The 15,291-nt window shown below is 70.8% G+C and overlaps 1 protein-coding gene across 2 annotated transcripts in view; it reads left to right on the top strand.

The window, feature by feature from the left end:
* Window positions 1-4,299: 4,299 nt before the first annotated feature.
* The window catches only part of ipmkb (inositol polyphosphate multikinase b), a 192,070-nt gene continuing 181,078 nt past the window's right edge, over window positions 4,300-15,291 (top strand). The window contains exon 1 of one of the 2 annotated variants that reach the window (XM_072478930.1): window positions 4,300-4,634. In XM_072478930.1, the coding sequence (XP_072335031.1) occupies window positions 4,574-4,634 (61 nt within the window). In that variant the 5' untranslated portion in view covers window positions 4,300-4,573. The remainder of the gene's footprint in view (window positions 4,635-15,291) is intronic. The other variant, XM_072478929.1, reaches the window with a different exon arrangement.

Here is a 15,291-nt window from a genome sequence, read left to right on the forward strand (position 1 = left end):
AGCTTGTGGTTTGACCTCAGGTCTTTGCAGTCTCAAGAGAACGACACCCAGACTTGCTGAAGATAGAGTCTGCCCCCAAAGTAGCCTTCCGTACAGAATTTGTTGGATCTTTTTGGAGTGAGTTAGTTAGATCCCTACATCCAGACTGCAGAATCAAAAGTGAAACCAAACTTAAACCTCGTGACTCTGAAAACTTTCCTTTGGGTAATATCCAATCACCATCATATGCTACTGGGCAGAGCACAGCCTTTTGGGACTATTCATTGGCCACCAGCCAAATCAATTAAACTGAGTCATCACTCGCACGAGCCAGCAATCACCAGTCTAAAACAGCATAGCCTTCTGGATTCTGCTGTTTGAAATAAAGGCACAGGCCACTGCTTCCCTCTGCTTGAATTAAAGACACAGGCTGTCTTAAAGACATATGTACACAAATCAAATCATGGATCACAAATGTAGCAGCACAAATAAAAGAAAGGGGAAGTAAGGGAATTTAGAGGAATAAACATAAACTAACAGGACAGCACAGTAGCACAATTAGCACTGTTGCTTCACAGCTTCAGGGTCACAGGTTAGATTCCCTGCTTGGGTCACTGCCTGTGCGGAGTCTACACGTTCTCCCCGTGTCTGCGTGGGTTTCCTCCAGGTGCGGTTTCCTCCCACAGTCTAAAGATGTGCAGGTTAGGTGGATTGACAACGGTAAATTGCACTTAGTGTCCAAAAAAGTTTAGGTTGGGTTACTGGGTTATGGTGATGGAGTGGATGTGTGGTCTTAAGTAGGGTGCTCTTTCCAAGGGCCGGCAGACTCGATGGGCTGAATGGCCTCCTTCTGCACTGTAAATTCTACGATTCTATGACCTATATACTATCCCAAGCCTGTGTACACTCCCTATCTGTTGTGCATTGCTCTATCCCCAGTCTATGTATATGATACCAATCAATCCAGTCGAAACGGTAGTTAACAAGAACGGTGGTTTTAATCAGCTAGAAAGTGCCCCCCAGTAGCTTCTCCCGAACTGAGGGGCTGTCCAGGATCGATGGGTTATATACCTTCTCAGAGGGGCGGAGCCACAGGCGGAGCCAACAACAACATCAACACAACAACAGTAACAGTGACTAAATACAATAATATATACAACAGCCATACGTGGCTTGCCACAGTACATTCCCTGTCTATTGTGCAGTGCTCTATCCCCAGTCTATGTACATTCGTTGTCTATTGTGCATTGCCAAAGCCTTAACCGGTATACACACCCTGTCTATTGTACATTGCTCTATCTGCAGTCTGTATACACACTCTACATTGCTCTGTCCCCATACTGTATACACATCCTGTATCTGTACATAGCTCCATTCCTGCCTGTGCACACACCCTGTATGTTTTGCACTGCTCCATCCCCAGTCTGTGTGCACTCCCTGTCTGTTGTGCATTGCTCCATCCCAGTCTGTGCACACACCCTGTCTATTGGGCATTGATCTATCCCCAGTCTGTGTACGCTCCTTGTCTATTGTGCATTGCTCTATCCCAGTCTGTGTACACTCCCTGTCTATTGTGCATTGCTCATCCCAGTCTGTGTACACTCCTTGTCTGTTGTGCATTGCTCTATCCCAGTCTGTGTACACACCGTCTATTGTGCATTGCTCTATCCCGTTTGTATACACTCCGTCTATTGTGCATTGCTCTATCCCCAGTCTGTATACACACTCCCTGTCTATTGTGCATTGCTCTATCCCAGTCTGTGTACACACCGTCTATTGTGCATTGCTCTATCCCGTTTGTATACACTCCGTCTACTGTGTATTGCTCTATCCCCAGTCTGTATACACTCCCTGTCTATTGTGCATTGCTCTATCACAGTCTGTATACACTCCCTGTCTATTGTGCATTGCTCTATCCCCAGTCTGGAAACACTCCCTGTCTATTGTGTATTGCTCTATCCCCAGTCTGTATACACTCCCTGTCTATTGTGCATCACTCTATCCCCAGTCTGTATACACACTCCCTGTCTATTGTGCATTGCTCTATCCCCAGTCTGTATACGCTTCCTGTCAATTGTGCATTGCTCTATCCCCAGTCTGTATACACTCCCTGTCTATTGTGCATTGCTCTATCCCCAGTCTGTATACACTCCCGGTCCATTGTGCATTGCTCTATCCCCAGTCTGTACACACTCCATCTATTGTGCATTGCTCTATCCCCAGTCTGCACACACTCCATCTATTGTGCATTGCTCTATCCCCAGTCTGTATACACACCCTATCTATTGTGCATTGCTCTATCCCCAGTCTGTATACACTCCATGTCTATTGTGCATTGCTCTATCCCCAGTCTGTATACACTCCCGGTCTATTGTGCATTGCTCTATCCCCAGTCTGTATACACACCCTATCTATTGTGCATTGCTCTATCCCCAGTCTGTATACACTCCCTGTCTATTGTGCATTGCTCTATCCCCAGTCTGTATACACTCCCTGTCTATTGTGCATTGCTCTATCCCCAGTCTGTATACACTCCCTGTCTATTGTGCATTGCTCTATCCCCAGTCTGCATACACTCCCTGTCTATTGTGCATTGCTCTATCCCCAGTCTGTATACACTCCCTGTCTATTGTGCATTGCTCTATCCCCAGTCTGTATACACTCCCTGTCTATTGTGCATTGCTCTATCCCCAGTCTGTATACACTCCCTGTCTATTGTGCATTGCTCTATCCCCAGCCTGTATACACTCCCTGTCTATTGTGCATTGCTCTATCCCCAGTCTGTATACACTCCCTGTCTATTGTGCATTGCTCTATCCCCAGTCTGTACACACTCCATCTATTGTGCATTGCTCTATCCCCAGTCTGTATACACTCCATGTCTATTGTGCATTGCTCAATCCCCAGTCTGTATACACACCCTATCTTTTGTGCATTGCTCTATCCCCAGTCTGTATACACTCCCTGTCTATTGTGCATTGCTCTATCCCCAGTCTGTATACACTCCCGGTCTATTGTGCATTGCTCTATCCCCAGTCTGTACACACTCCATCTATTGTGCATTGCTCTATCCCCAGTCTGTACACACTCCATCTATTGTGCATTGCTCTATCCCCAGTCTGTATACACACCCTATCTATTGTGCATTGCTCTATCCCCAGTCTGTATACACTCCATGTCTATTGTGCATTGCTCTATCCCCAGTCTGTATACACTCCATGTCTATTGTGCATTGCTCTATCCCCAGCCTGTATACACTCCCTGTCTATTGTGCATTGCTCTATCCCCAGTCTGTATACACTCCCTGTCTATTGTGCATTGCTCTATCCCCAGTCTGTATACACTCCATCTATTGTGCATTGCTCTATCCCCAGTCTGTATACACACCCTGTCTATTGTGCATTGCTCTATCCCCAGTCTGTATACACTCCCTGTCTATTGTGCATTGCTCTATCCCCAGCCTGTATACACTCCCTGTCTATTGTGCATTGCTCTATCCCCAGTCTGTATACACTCCCTGTCTATTGTGCATTGCTCTATCCCCAGTCTGTATACACTCCATCTATTGTGCATTGCTCTATCCCCAGTCTGTATACACTCCCTGTCTATTGTGCATTGCTCTATCCCCAGTCTGTATACACTCCCTGTCTATTGTGCATTGCTCTATCCCCAGTCTGTATACACTCCCTGTCTATTGTGCATTGCTCTATCCCCAGTCTGTATACACTCCCTGTCTATTGTGCATTGCTCTATCCCCAGTCTGTATACGCTCCCTGTCTATTGTGCATTGCTCTATCCCCAGTCTGTATACACTCCATCTATTGTGCATTGCTCTATCCCCAGTCTGTATACACTCCCTGTCTATTGTGCATTGCTCTATCCCAGTCTGTATACACTCCATCTATTGTGCATTGCTCTATCCCCAGTCTGTATACACTCCCTGTCTATTGTGCATTGCTCTATCCCCAGTCTGTATACACTCCCTGTCTATTGTGCATTGCTCTATCCCCAGTCTGTATACACTCCCTGTCTATTGTGCATTGCTCTAATCCCCAGTCTGTATACACTCCCTGTCTATTGTGCATTGCTCTATCCCCAGTCTGTATACACTCCCTGTCTATTGTGCATTGCTCTATCCCCAGTCTGTATACACTCCCTGTCTATTGTGCATTGCTCTATCCCAGTCTGTATACACTCCCTGTCTATTGTGCATTGCTCTATCCCCAGTCTGTATACACTCCCTGTCTATTGTGCATTGCTCTATCCCCAGTCTGTATACACTCCCTGTCTATTGTGCATTGCTCTATCACAGTCTGTGTACTTGCTGCGTGTTGCCGTCAGTTCCGGCCTGTCAGGGACACGGAAGCGGGCCTGTGGGGAGTGGGCGGCCGCCCTCTGTGTCTCTCGGAGGCTCGTCCATGGATTTGAGGCGGTGGCGGCGGCGGCCCTGCGCTCCCGGCCTGTCCCGGAGAGTCAGGGTTGTGGGCGGCTAGGATCCCCGCTCCGTGCCGGCGATGGAGAGCGGCCTGAGCTCGGGCCGGCCCGGCCCCCAGCCTGGGCCTGGGCCTCGGCCTCGGGCTCCACCGCTTCCCGAATGGCTGCACCCCCCCTCAGTCACCAGGTGGCCGGACACAAGTACGGGAAATCCGAGCTGGGTGAGTGCGGGGCCGGGGGGGAGGGTCTGACTGTCCCCCCCACCCTCACCCCCTGCACCCCCCCACCCTCACCCCCTGCACCCCCCCACCCTCACCCCCTGCACCCCCCCCACCCTCACCCCCTGCACCCCCCCACCCTCACCCCCTGCACCCCCCCCACCCTCACCCCCTGCACCCCCCCCACCCTCACCCCCTGCAACCCCCACCCTCGCCACCTGCACCCCCCCACCCTCACCCCCTGCAACCCCCACCCTCACCCCCTGCAACCCCCACCCTCGCCACCTGCACCCCCCCACCCTCACCCCCTGCACCACCCCCCCACCCTCACCCCCTGCACCCCCCCCACCCTCACCCCCCTGCACCCCCCTCACCCTCACCCCCTGCACCCCCCCACCCTCACCCCCTGCACCCCCCCCCACCCTCACCCCCTGCACCCCCCACCCTCGCCCCTGCACCCCCCCCACCCTCGCCCCCTGCACCCCCCCACCCTCGCCCCCTGCACCCCCCCCCACCCTCACCCCCTGCACCCCCCACACCCTCACCCCCTGCACCCCCCACCCTCGCCCCCTGCACCCCCCCTCGTCCCCTGCACCCCCCACCCTCGCCCCCTGCACCCCCCACCCTCGCCCCCTGCACCCCCCCACCCTCGCCCCTGCACCCCCCACCCTCGCCCCTGCACCCCCCACCCTCACCCCCTGCACCCCCCACCCTCGCCCCCTGCACCCCCCACCCTCGCCCCCTGCACCCCCCACCCTCGCCCCCTGCACCCCCCACCCTCGCCCCCTGCACCCCCCACCCTCGCCCCTGCACCCCCACCCTCGCCCCCTGCACCCCCCACCCTCGCCCCCTGCACCCCCCACCCTCGCCCCCTGCACCCCCCACCCTCGCCCCCTGCACCCCCCACCCTCGCCCCCTGCACCCCCCACCCTCGCCCCCTGCACCCCCCCACCCTCACCTCCTGCACCCCCCCACCTCACCCCTGCAACCCCCACCTCACCCCCTGCAACCCCCACCCTCACCCCCTGCACCCCCGCCCCCCTCGCCCCCCACCCTTGCCCCACCCACCCTTGCCCCACCCACCCTTGCCCCACCCACCCTCGCCCCACCCACCCTCGCCCCACCCACCCTCGCCCCACCCACCCCTCGCCCCACCCACCCTCGCCCCACCCAGCCTCGCCCCCCCCAGCCTCGCCCCCCCCAGCCTCGCCCCCCCCAGCCTCGCCCCCCCCAGCCTCGCCCCCCCCACCCTCGCCCCCCCCACCCTCGCCCCCCCCCACCCTCGCCCCCCCCCCACCCTCGCCCCCCCCACCCTCGCCCCCCCACCCTCGCCCCCCCCACCCTCGCCCCCCCACCCTCACCCCCCCCACCCTCGCCCCCCCACCCTCGCCCCCCCACCCTCGCCCCCCCACCCTCGCCCCCCCACCCTCGCCCCCCCACCCTCGCCCCCCCCACCCTCGCCCCCCCACCCTCGCCCCCCCACCCTCGCCCCCACCCTCGCCCCCCCACCCCTCGCCCCCCCCCCACCCCTCGCCCCCCACCTCGCCCCCCCACCCTCGCCCCCCCCACCCTCGCCCCCCCACCCTCGCCCCCCCGCCCTCGCCCCCCCGCCCTCCCCCCGCCCTCGCCCCCCGCCCTCGCCCCCCCGCCCTCTGCCCCCCCGCCCTCGCCCCCCCTCGCCCTCGCCCCCGCCCTCGCCCCCCGCCCTCGCCCCCCGCCTCGCCCCCCGCCCTCGCCCCCGCCCTCGCCCCCGCCCTCGCCCCCCCGCCCTCGCCCCCCCGCCCTCGCCCCCCGCCCTCGCCCCCCGCCCTCGCCCCCCCCCCGCCCTCCGCCCCCCCCGCCCTCGCCCCCCCGCCCTCGCCCCCCCGCCCTCGCCCCCCCGCCCTCGCCCCCCGCCCTCGCCCCCCGCCCTCGCCCCCGCCCTCGCCCCGCCCTCGCCCCCCCGCCCTCGCCCCCCGCCTCGCCCCTGCAACCCCCACCCTCGCCCCCTGCACCCCCCCACCCTCGCCCCCTGCACCCCCCCACCCTCGCCCCCTGCAACCCCCACCCTCGCCCCCTGCAACCCCCACCCTCGCCCCCTGCACCCCCCACCCTCGCCCCCTGCACCCCCCCCACCCTCGCCCCCTGCACCCCCCCCACCCTCGCCCCCTGCACCCCCCCACCCTCGCCCCCTGCACCCCCCCACCCTCGCCCCCTGCAACCCCCACCCCTCGCCCCCTGCAACCCCCACCCTCGCCCCTGCAACCCGCACCCTCGCCCCCTGCAACCCCCACCCTCGCCCCCTGCAACCCCACCCTCGCCCCCTGCACCCCCACCCTCGCCCCCTGCACCCCCCCCACCCTCGCCCCCTGCACCCCCCCCACCCTCAGCCCCCCCACCCCCCCACCCTCGCCCCCCCACCCCCCACCCTCGCCCCCCCCACCCTCGCCCCCCACCCTCGCCCCCCCACCCTCGCCCCTCCACCCTCGCCCCTCCACCTCGCCCCCACCCTCGTCCCCCACCCTCGTCCCCCACCCTCGTCCCCACCCTCGTCCCCCACCCTCGTCCCCCACCCTCGTCCCCACCCTCGTCCCCCACCCTCGTCCCCCACCCTCGTCCCCCACCCTCGCCCCACCCACCCTCGCCCCACCCACCCTCGCCCCACCCACCTCGCCCCACCCACCCTCGCCCCACCCACCCCTCGCCCACCCACCCTCGCCCCACCCACCCTCGCCCCACCCACCCTCGCCCCACCCACCCTCGCCCCCCCCACCCTCGCCCCCTGCAACCCCCACCCTCGCCCCCTGCACCCCCCCACCCACGCCCCCTGCACCCCCCCCACCCTCGCCCCCTGCACCCCCCACCCTCAGCCCCCGACCCCCCCACCCTCGCCCCCCCACCCCCCAGCCTCGCCCCCCCCAGCCTCGCCCCCCCCAGCCTCGCCCCCCCCAGCCTCGCCCCCCCCAGCCTCGCCCCCCCCACCCTCGCCCCCCCCCACCCCTCGCCCCCCCCCACCCTCGCCCCCCCACCCTCGCCCCCCCACCCTCGCCCCCCCCACCCTCGCCCCCCACCCTCGCCCCCCACCCTCGCCCCCCCACCCTCGCCCCCCCACCCTCGCCCCCCCACCCTCGCCCCCCCACCCTCGCCCCCCCACCCTCGCCCCCCACCCTCGCCCCCCCCACCCTCGCCCCCCCACCCTCGCCCCCCCACCCTCGCCCCCCCCACCCTCGCCCCCCACCCTCGCCCCCCCACCCTCGCCCCCCCCTCGCCCCCCGCCCTCGCCCCCCCGCCCTCGCCCCCCCGCCCTCGCCCCCCCGCCCTCGCCCCCCCGCCCTCGCCCCCCCGCCCTCGCCCCCCGCCCTCGCCCCCCCCCTCGCCCCCCCGCCCTCGCCCCCCCGCCCTCGCCCCCCCGCCCTCGCCCCCCGCCCTCGCCCCCCCGCCCTCGCCCCCCGCCCTCGCCCCCCCGCCCTCGCCCCCCGCCCTCGCCCCCGCCCTCGCCCCGCCCTCCGCCCGCCTCCGCCCTCGCCCCCGCCCTCGCCCCCGCCCTCGCCCCCCGCCCTCGCCCCCCCGCCCTCGCCCCCCCGCCCTCGCCCCCCGCCCTCGCCCCCCGCCCTCGCCCCCCCCGCCCTCGCCCCCCCGCCCTCGCCCCCCGCCCTCGCCCCCTGCAACCCCCCACCCTCGCCCCTGCACCCCCCCACCCTCGCCCCCTGCACCCCCCCACCCTCGCCCCCTGCAACCCCCACCCTCGCCCCCTGCAACCCCCACCCTCGCCCCCTGCACCCCCCCACCCTCGCCCCCCTGCACCCCCCCCACCCTCGCCCCCTGCACCCCCCCCCACCCTCGCCCCCTGCACCCCCCCACCCTCGCCCCCTGCACCCCCCACCCTCGCCCCCTGCAACCCCCACCCTCGCCCCCTGCAACCCCCACCCTCGCCCCCTGCAACCCCCACCCTCGCCCCCTGCAACCCACACCCTCGCCCCCTGCAACCCCCACCCTCGCCCCCTGCACCCCCCCACCCTCGCCCCCTGCACCCCCCCCACCCTCGCCCCCTGCACCCCCCCCCACCCTCAGCCCCCCCACCCCCCCACCCTCGCCCCCCCACCCCCCCACCCTCGCCCCCCCCACCCTCGCCCCCCCCACCCTCGCCCCCCCACCCTCGCCCCTCCACCCTCGCCCCTCCACCCTCGCCCCCCACCCTCGCCCCCACCCTCGTCCCCCACCCTCGTCCCCCACCCTCGTCCCGACCCTCGTCCCCGACCCTCGTCCCCCACCCTCGTCCCCCACCCTCGTCCCCCACCCTCGTCCCCCACCCTCGTCCCCCACCCTCGCCCCACCCACCCTCGCCCCACCCACCCTCGCCCCACCCACCCTCGCCCCACCCACCCTCGCCCCACCCACCCTCGCCCCACCCACCCTCGCCCCACCCACCCTCGCCCCACCCACCCTCGCCCCACCCACCCTCGTCCCACCCACCCTCGCCCCACCCACCCTCGCCCCCCCCACCCTCGCCCCCTGCAACCCCCACCCTCGCCCCCTGCACCCCCCCACCCTCGCCCCCTGCACCCCCCCCACCCTCGCCCCCTGCACCCCCCCCACCCTCAGCCCCCGACCCCCCCACCCTCGCCCCCCCACCCCCCCACCCTCGCCCCCCCCACCCTCGCCCCCCCACCCTCGCCCCCCCACTCTCGCCCCTCCACCCTCGCCCCCCCACCCTCGACCCCCCACCCTCGACCCCCCACCCTCGCCCCCCACCCTCGACCCCCCACCCTCGCCCCCCCACCCTCGCCCCCCACCCTCGCCCCCCCCACCCTCGCCCCCCCCACCCTCGCCCCCCCCACCCTCGCCCCCCCACCCTCGCCCCTCCACCCTCGCCCCTCCACCCTCGCCCCCCACCCTCGTCCCCCACCCTCGTCCCCGACCCTCGTCCCCCACCCTCGTCCCCCACCCTCGTCCCCCACCCTCGTCCCCCACCCTCGTCCCCCACCCTCGCCCCACCCACCCTCGCCCCACCCACCCTCGCCCCACCCACCCTCGCCCCACCCACCCTCGCCCCACCCACCCTCGTCCCACCCACCCTCGCCCCACCCACCCTCGCCCCCCCCACCCTCGCCCCCTGCAACCCCCACCCTCGCCCCCTGCACCCCCCACCCTCGCCCCTGCACCCCCCCCACCCTCGCCCCCTGCACCCCCCCCACCCTCAGCCCCCGACCCCCCCACCCTCGCCCCCCCACCCCCCCACCCTCGCCCCCCCACCCTCGCCCCCCCACCCTCGCCCCCCCACCCTCGCCCCCCCACTCTCGCCCCTCCACCCTCGCCCCCCCCACCCTCGACCCCCCACCCTCGACCCCCCACCCTCGACCCCCCACCCTCGACCCCCCACCCTCGCCCCCCCACCCTCGCCCCCCCACCCTCGCCCCCCCACCCCCCCCACCCTCGCCCCACCCCCTCACCCCCCACCCTCGCCCGCCCCCACCCCCACCCCCTCACCCCCGCCCCCCTCGTCCCCCACCCTCGTCCCCCCACCCTCGTCCCCCACCCTCGTCCCCCACCCTCGTCCCCCACCCTCGTCCCCACCCTCGTCCCCCACCCTCGTCCCCCACCCTCGTTCCACCCACCCTCGTCCCACCCACCCTCGTCCCACCCACCCTCGCCCCACCCACCCTCGCCCCACCCACCCTCGCCCCACCCACCCTCGCCCCACCCACCCTCGCCCCACCCACCCTCGCCCCACCCACCCTCGCCCCACCCACCCTCGCCCCACCCACCCTCGCCCCACCCACCCTCGCCCCACCCACCCTCGCCCCACCCACCCTCGCCCCACCCACCCTCGCCCACCCACCCTCGCCCCACCCACCCTCGCCCCCACCCACCCTCGCCCCACCCACCCTCGCCCCACCCACCCTCGCCCCACCCACCCTCGCCCCACCCACCCTCGCCCCACCCACCCTCGCCCCACCCACCCTCGCCCCACCCACCTCGCCCCACCCACCCTCGCCCCACCCACCCTCGCCCCACCCACCCTCGCCCCACCCACCCTCGCCCCACCCACCCTCGCCCCACCCACCCTCGCCCCACCCACCCTCGCCCCACCCACCCTCGCCCCACCCACCCTCGCCCCACCCACCCTCGCCCCACCCACCCTCGCCCCACCCACCCTCGCCCCACCCACCCTCGCCCCACCCACCCTCGCCCCACCCACCCTCGCCCCCACCCACCCTCGCCCCACCCACCCTCGCCCCACCCACCCTCGCCCCACCCACCCTCGCCCCACCCACCCTCGCCCCACCCACCCTCGCCCCACCCACCCTCGCCCCACCCACCCTCGCCCCACCCACCCTCGCCCCACCCACCCTCGCCCCACCCACCCTCGCCCCACCCACCCTCGCCCCACCCACCCTCGCCCCACCCACCCTCGCCCCACCCACCCTCGCCCCACCCACCTCGCCCCCACCCACCCTCGCCCCCCCACCCTCGCCCCCCCACCCTCGCCCCCCCACCCTCGCCCCCCCACCCTCGCCCCCCCACCCTCGCCCCCCCACCCTCGCCCCCCCACCCTCGCCCCCCCACCCTCGCCCCCCCCACCCTCGCCCCCCCCCTCGCCCCCCACCCTCGCCCCCCCCCACCCTCGCCCCCCCCACCCTCGCCCCCCCCACCCTCGCCCCCCCCACCCTCGCCCCCCCCACCCTCGCCCCCCCCACCCTCGCCCCCCCACCCTCGCCCCCCACCTCGCCCCCCCCACCCTCGCCCCCCCCCACCCTCGCCCCCCCCCACCCTCGCCCCCCCCACCCTCGCCCCCCCCACCCTCGCCCCCCCCCACCCTCGCCCCCCCCACCCTCGCCCCCCCACCCTCGCCCCCCCCCACCCTCGCCCCCCCACCCTCCTCTCGCCCCCCCACCCCTCCTCTCGCCCCCCCCACCCCTCCTCTCGCCCCCCACCCCTCCTCTCGCCCCCCCACCCCTCCTCGCCCCCCCACCCCTCCTCTCGCCCCCCCACCCCTCCTCTCCACTCGCCCCCCCACCCCTCCTCTCCACTCGCCCCCCCACCCCTCCTCTCCCTCTCGCCCCCCCACCCCTCCTCTCCTCTCGCCCCCCCACCCCTCCTCTCGCCCCCCCACCCTCCTCTCGCCCCCCCACCCCTCCTCTCGCCCCCCCCACCCCTCCTCTCGCCCCCCCACCCCTCCTCTCGCCCCCCCCCACCCCTCCTCTCGCCCCCCCACCCCTCCTCTCGCCACCCCCCACCCCTCCTCTCGCCCCGCCACCCCTCCTCTCGCCCCGCCCACCCCTCCTCTCGCCCCGCCCACCCCTCCTCTCGCCCCCCACCCCTCCTCCTCCTCTCGCCCCCCCCACCCCTCCTCTCGCCCCCCCACCCCTCCTCTCGCCCCCCCACCCCTCCTCTCGCCCCCCCACCCCTCCTCTCGCCCCCCCACCCCTCCTCTCGCCCCGCCCACCCCTCCTCTCGCCCCGCCCACCCCTCCTCTCGCCCCCCCCACCCCTCCTCTCGCCCCCCCCACCCCTCCTCTCGCCCCCCCCACCCCTCCTCTCGCCCCCCCCACCCCTCCTCTCCCCCCCCCCACCCCTCCTCTTCCCCCCCACCCCTCCTCTTCCCCCCCCACCCCTCCTCTTCCCCCCCCACCCCTCCTCTTCCCCCCCACCCCTCCTCTTCCCCCCGCCACCCCTCCTCTTCCCCCCCGCCACCCCTCCTCTTCCCCCGCCACCCCTCCTCTTCCCCCCGCCACCCCTCCTCTTCCCCACCCAACCCCTCCTCTTCCCCACCCCACCCCTCCTCTTCCCCACCCCACCCTCCTTCTCCCCGTCCCCTCCTTCCCTCCGACCCCTCCCCCTCTGACCCCACCCCTCCATCCCCTCTGACCCCCCCTCTGACCCCCCCTCTGACCCCCCTCTGACCCCCCCTCTGACCCCCCCTCTGACCCCCCCTCTGACCCCCCTCTGACCCCCCTCTGACCCCCTCTGACCCCCCTCTGACCCCCCTCTGACCCCCCTCTGACCCCCCTCTGACCCCCCTCTGACCCCCCTCTGACCCCCCTCTGACCCCCCTCTGACCCCCCTCTGACCCCCCCTCTGACCCCCCCTCTGACCCCCCCTCTGACCCCCCCTCTGACCCCCCCCCCCTTGAGCCCCCCCCTTGAGCCCCCCCCTTGAGCCCCCCCCTTGAGCCCCCCCCTTGAGCCCCCCCTTGAGCCCCCCCTTGAGCCCCCCCCTTGAGCCCCCCCCTTGAGCCCCCCCCTTGAGCCCCCCTTGAGCCCCCCCCTTGAGCCCCCCCCTTGAGCCCCCCCCTTGAGCCCCCCCCTTGAGCCCCCCCTTGAGCCCCCCCCTTGAGCCCCCCCCTTGAGCCCCCCCCTTGAGCCCCCCCCTTGAGCCCCCCCCTTGAGCCCCCCCCTTGAGCCCCCCCCTTGAGCCCCCCCCTTGAGCCCCCCCCTTGAGCCCCCCCCTTGAGCCCCCCCCTTGAGCCCCCCCTTGAGCCCCCCCCTTGAGCCCCCCCCTTGAGCCCCCCCCTTGAGCCCCCCCTTGAGCCCCCCCCTTGAGCCCCCCCCTTGAGCCCCCCCCTTGAGCCCCCCTTGAGCCCCCCCCTTGAGCCCCCCCCTTGAGCCCCCCCCTTGAGCCCCCCCCTTGAGCCCCCCCCTTGAGCCCCCCCTTGAGCCCCCCCCTTGAGCCCCCCCCTTGACCCCCCCCTTGAGCCCCCCCCTTGAGCCCCCCCTTGAGCCCCCCCTTGAGCCCCCCCCTTGAGCCCCCCCCTTGAGCACCCCCCTTGAGCCCCCTCCTTGAGCCCCCCCTTGAGCCCCCCCCTTGAGACCCCCCCCTTGAGACCCCCCCTTGCCCCCCCTCCTCTCCCCTCCGCTCCTCTTCCCCCCTCCGCTCCTCTTCCCCCCCTCCGCTCCTCTTCCCCCCCTCCGCTCCTCTTCCCCCCCCTCCGCTCCTCTTCCCCCCCCTCGGCTCCTCTTCCCCCCCTCCGCTCCTCTTCCCCCCTCCGCTCCTCTTCCCCCCTCCGCTCCTCTTCCCCCCTCCGCTCCTCTTCCCCCCCCCTCCTCTACCCCCCCCCCTCCTCTACACCCACCTCCTCTACCCCCCCTCCTCTACCCCCCCCCTCCTCTACCCCCCCCCTCCTCTACCCCCACCCCTCCCTCCGTTCTCTCCCCCCCCCCGTGCCCTCCCCACCCTCAACCCACCCCTCCGTCCCCTCCCCCACCCCTCCGTCCCCTCCCCCACCCCTCCGTCCCCCTCCCCCACCCCTCCGTCCCCTCCCCCACCCCTCCGTCCCCTCCCCCACCCCTCCGTCCCCTCCCCCACCCCTCCGTCCCCTCCCCCACCCCTCCGTCCCCTCCCCCACCCCTCCGTCCCTCCCCCGGCCCTCCGTCCCCTCCCCCGGCCCTCCGTCCCCTCCCCCCGGCCCTCCGTCCCCTCCCCCGGCCCTCCGTCCCTCCCCCGGCCCTCCGTCCCCTCCCCCGGCCCTCCGTCCCCTCCCCCGGCCCTCCGTCCCCTCCCCCGGCCCTCCGGCCCCTCCCCCGGCCCTCCGGCCCGGCCCTCCGGCCCCTCCCCCGGCCCTCCGGCCCCTCCCCCGGCCCTCCGGCCCCTCCCCCGGCCCTCCGGCCCCTCCCCCGGCCCTCCGGCCCCTCCCCCGGCCCTCCGTCCCCTCCCCCCGGCCCTCCGTCCCCTCCCCCGGCCCTCCGTCCCCTCCCCCGGCCCTCCGTCCCCTCCCCCGGCCCTCCGTCCCCTCCCCCGGCCTCCGTCCCCTCCCCCGGCCCTCCGTCCCCTCCCCCGGCCCTCCGTCCCCTCCCCCGGCCCTCCGTCCCCTCCCCCGGCCCTCCGTCCCCTCCCCCGGCCCTCCGTCCCCTCCCCGGCCCTCCGTCCCCTCCCCCGGCCCTCCGTCCCCTCCCCCGGCCCTCCGTCCCCCCCCCCCTCTTCCCCCCCACCCCTCCTCTTCCCCCCCACCCCTCCTCTTCCCCCCCCCACCCCTCCTCTTCCCCCCCCACCCCTCCTCTTCCCCCCCCACCCCTCCTCTTCCCCCCCCACCCCTCCTCTTCCCCCCCCACCCCTCCTCTTCCCCCCCACCCCTCCTCTTCCCCCCCCATCCTCCTCTTCCCCCCCCATCCCTCCTCTTCCCCCCCCATCCCTCCTCTTCCCCCCCCATCCCTCCTCTTCCCCCCCCCACCCCTCCTCTTCCCCCCCCACCCCTCTCCCCCCCACCCCTCCTCTTCCCCCCCCCACCCCTCCTCTTCCCCCCCCCACCCCTCCTCTTCCCCCCCCACCCTCCTCTTCCCCCCCCACCCCTCCTCTTCCCCCCCACCCCTCCTCTTCCCCCCCACCCCTCCTCTTCCCCCCCCCCTCCTCTTCCCCCCCCAGCCCTCCTCTTCCCCCCCCAGCCCTCCTCTTCCCCCCCCAGCCCTCCTCTTCCCCCCCCAGCCCTCCTCTTCCCCCCCCCAGCCCTCCTCTTCCCCCCCCAGCCCTCCTCTTCCCCCCCCAGCCCTCCTCTTCCCCCCCCAGCCCTCCTCTTCCCCCCCCAGCCCTCCTCTTCCCCCCGCCACCCCTCCTCTTCCCCCCCGCCACCCCTCCTCTTCCCCCCGCCACCCCTCCTCTTCCCCACCCCACCCCTCCTCTTCCCCACCCCACCCCTCCTCTTCCCCACCCCACCCCTCCTTCTCCCCGTCCCCCTCCTTCCCTCCGAC

The sequence above is a fragment of the Scyliorhinus torazame genome, chromosome 16 (genome assembly GCF_047496885.1).
Source record: "Scyliorhinus torazame isolate Kashiwa2021f chromosome 16, sScyTor2.1, whole genome shotgun sequence".
Classification (NCBI taxonomy): Eukaryota; Metazoa; Chordata; class Chondrichthyes; order Carcharhiniformes; family Scyliorhinidae; genus Scyliorhinus; species Scyliorhinus torazame.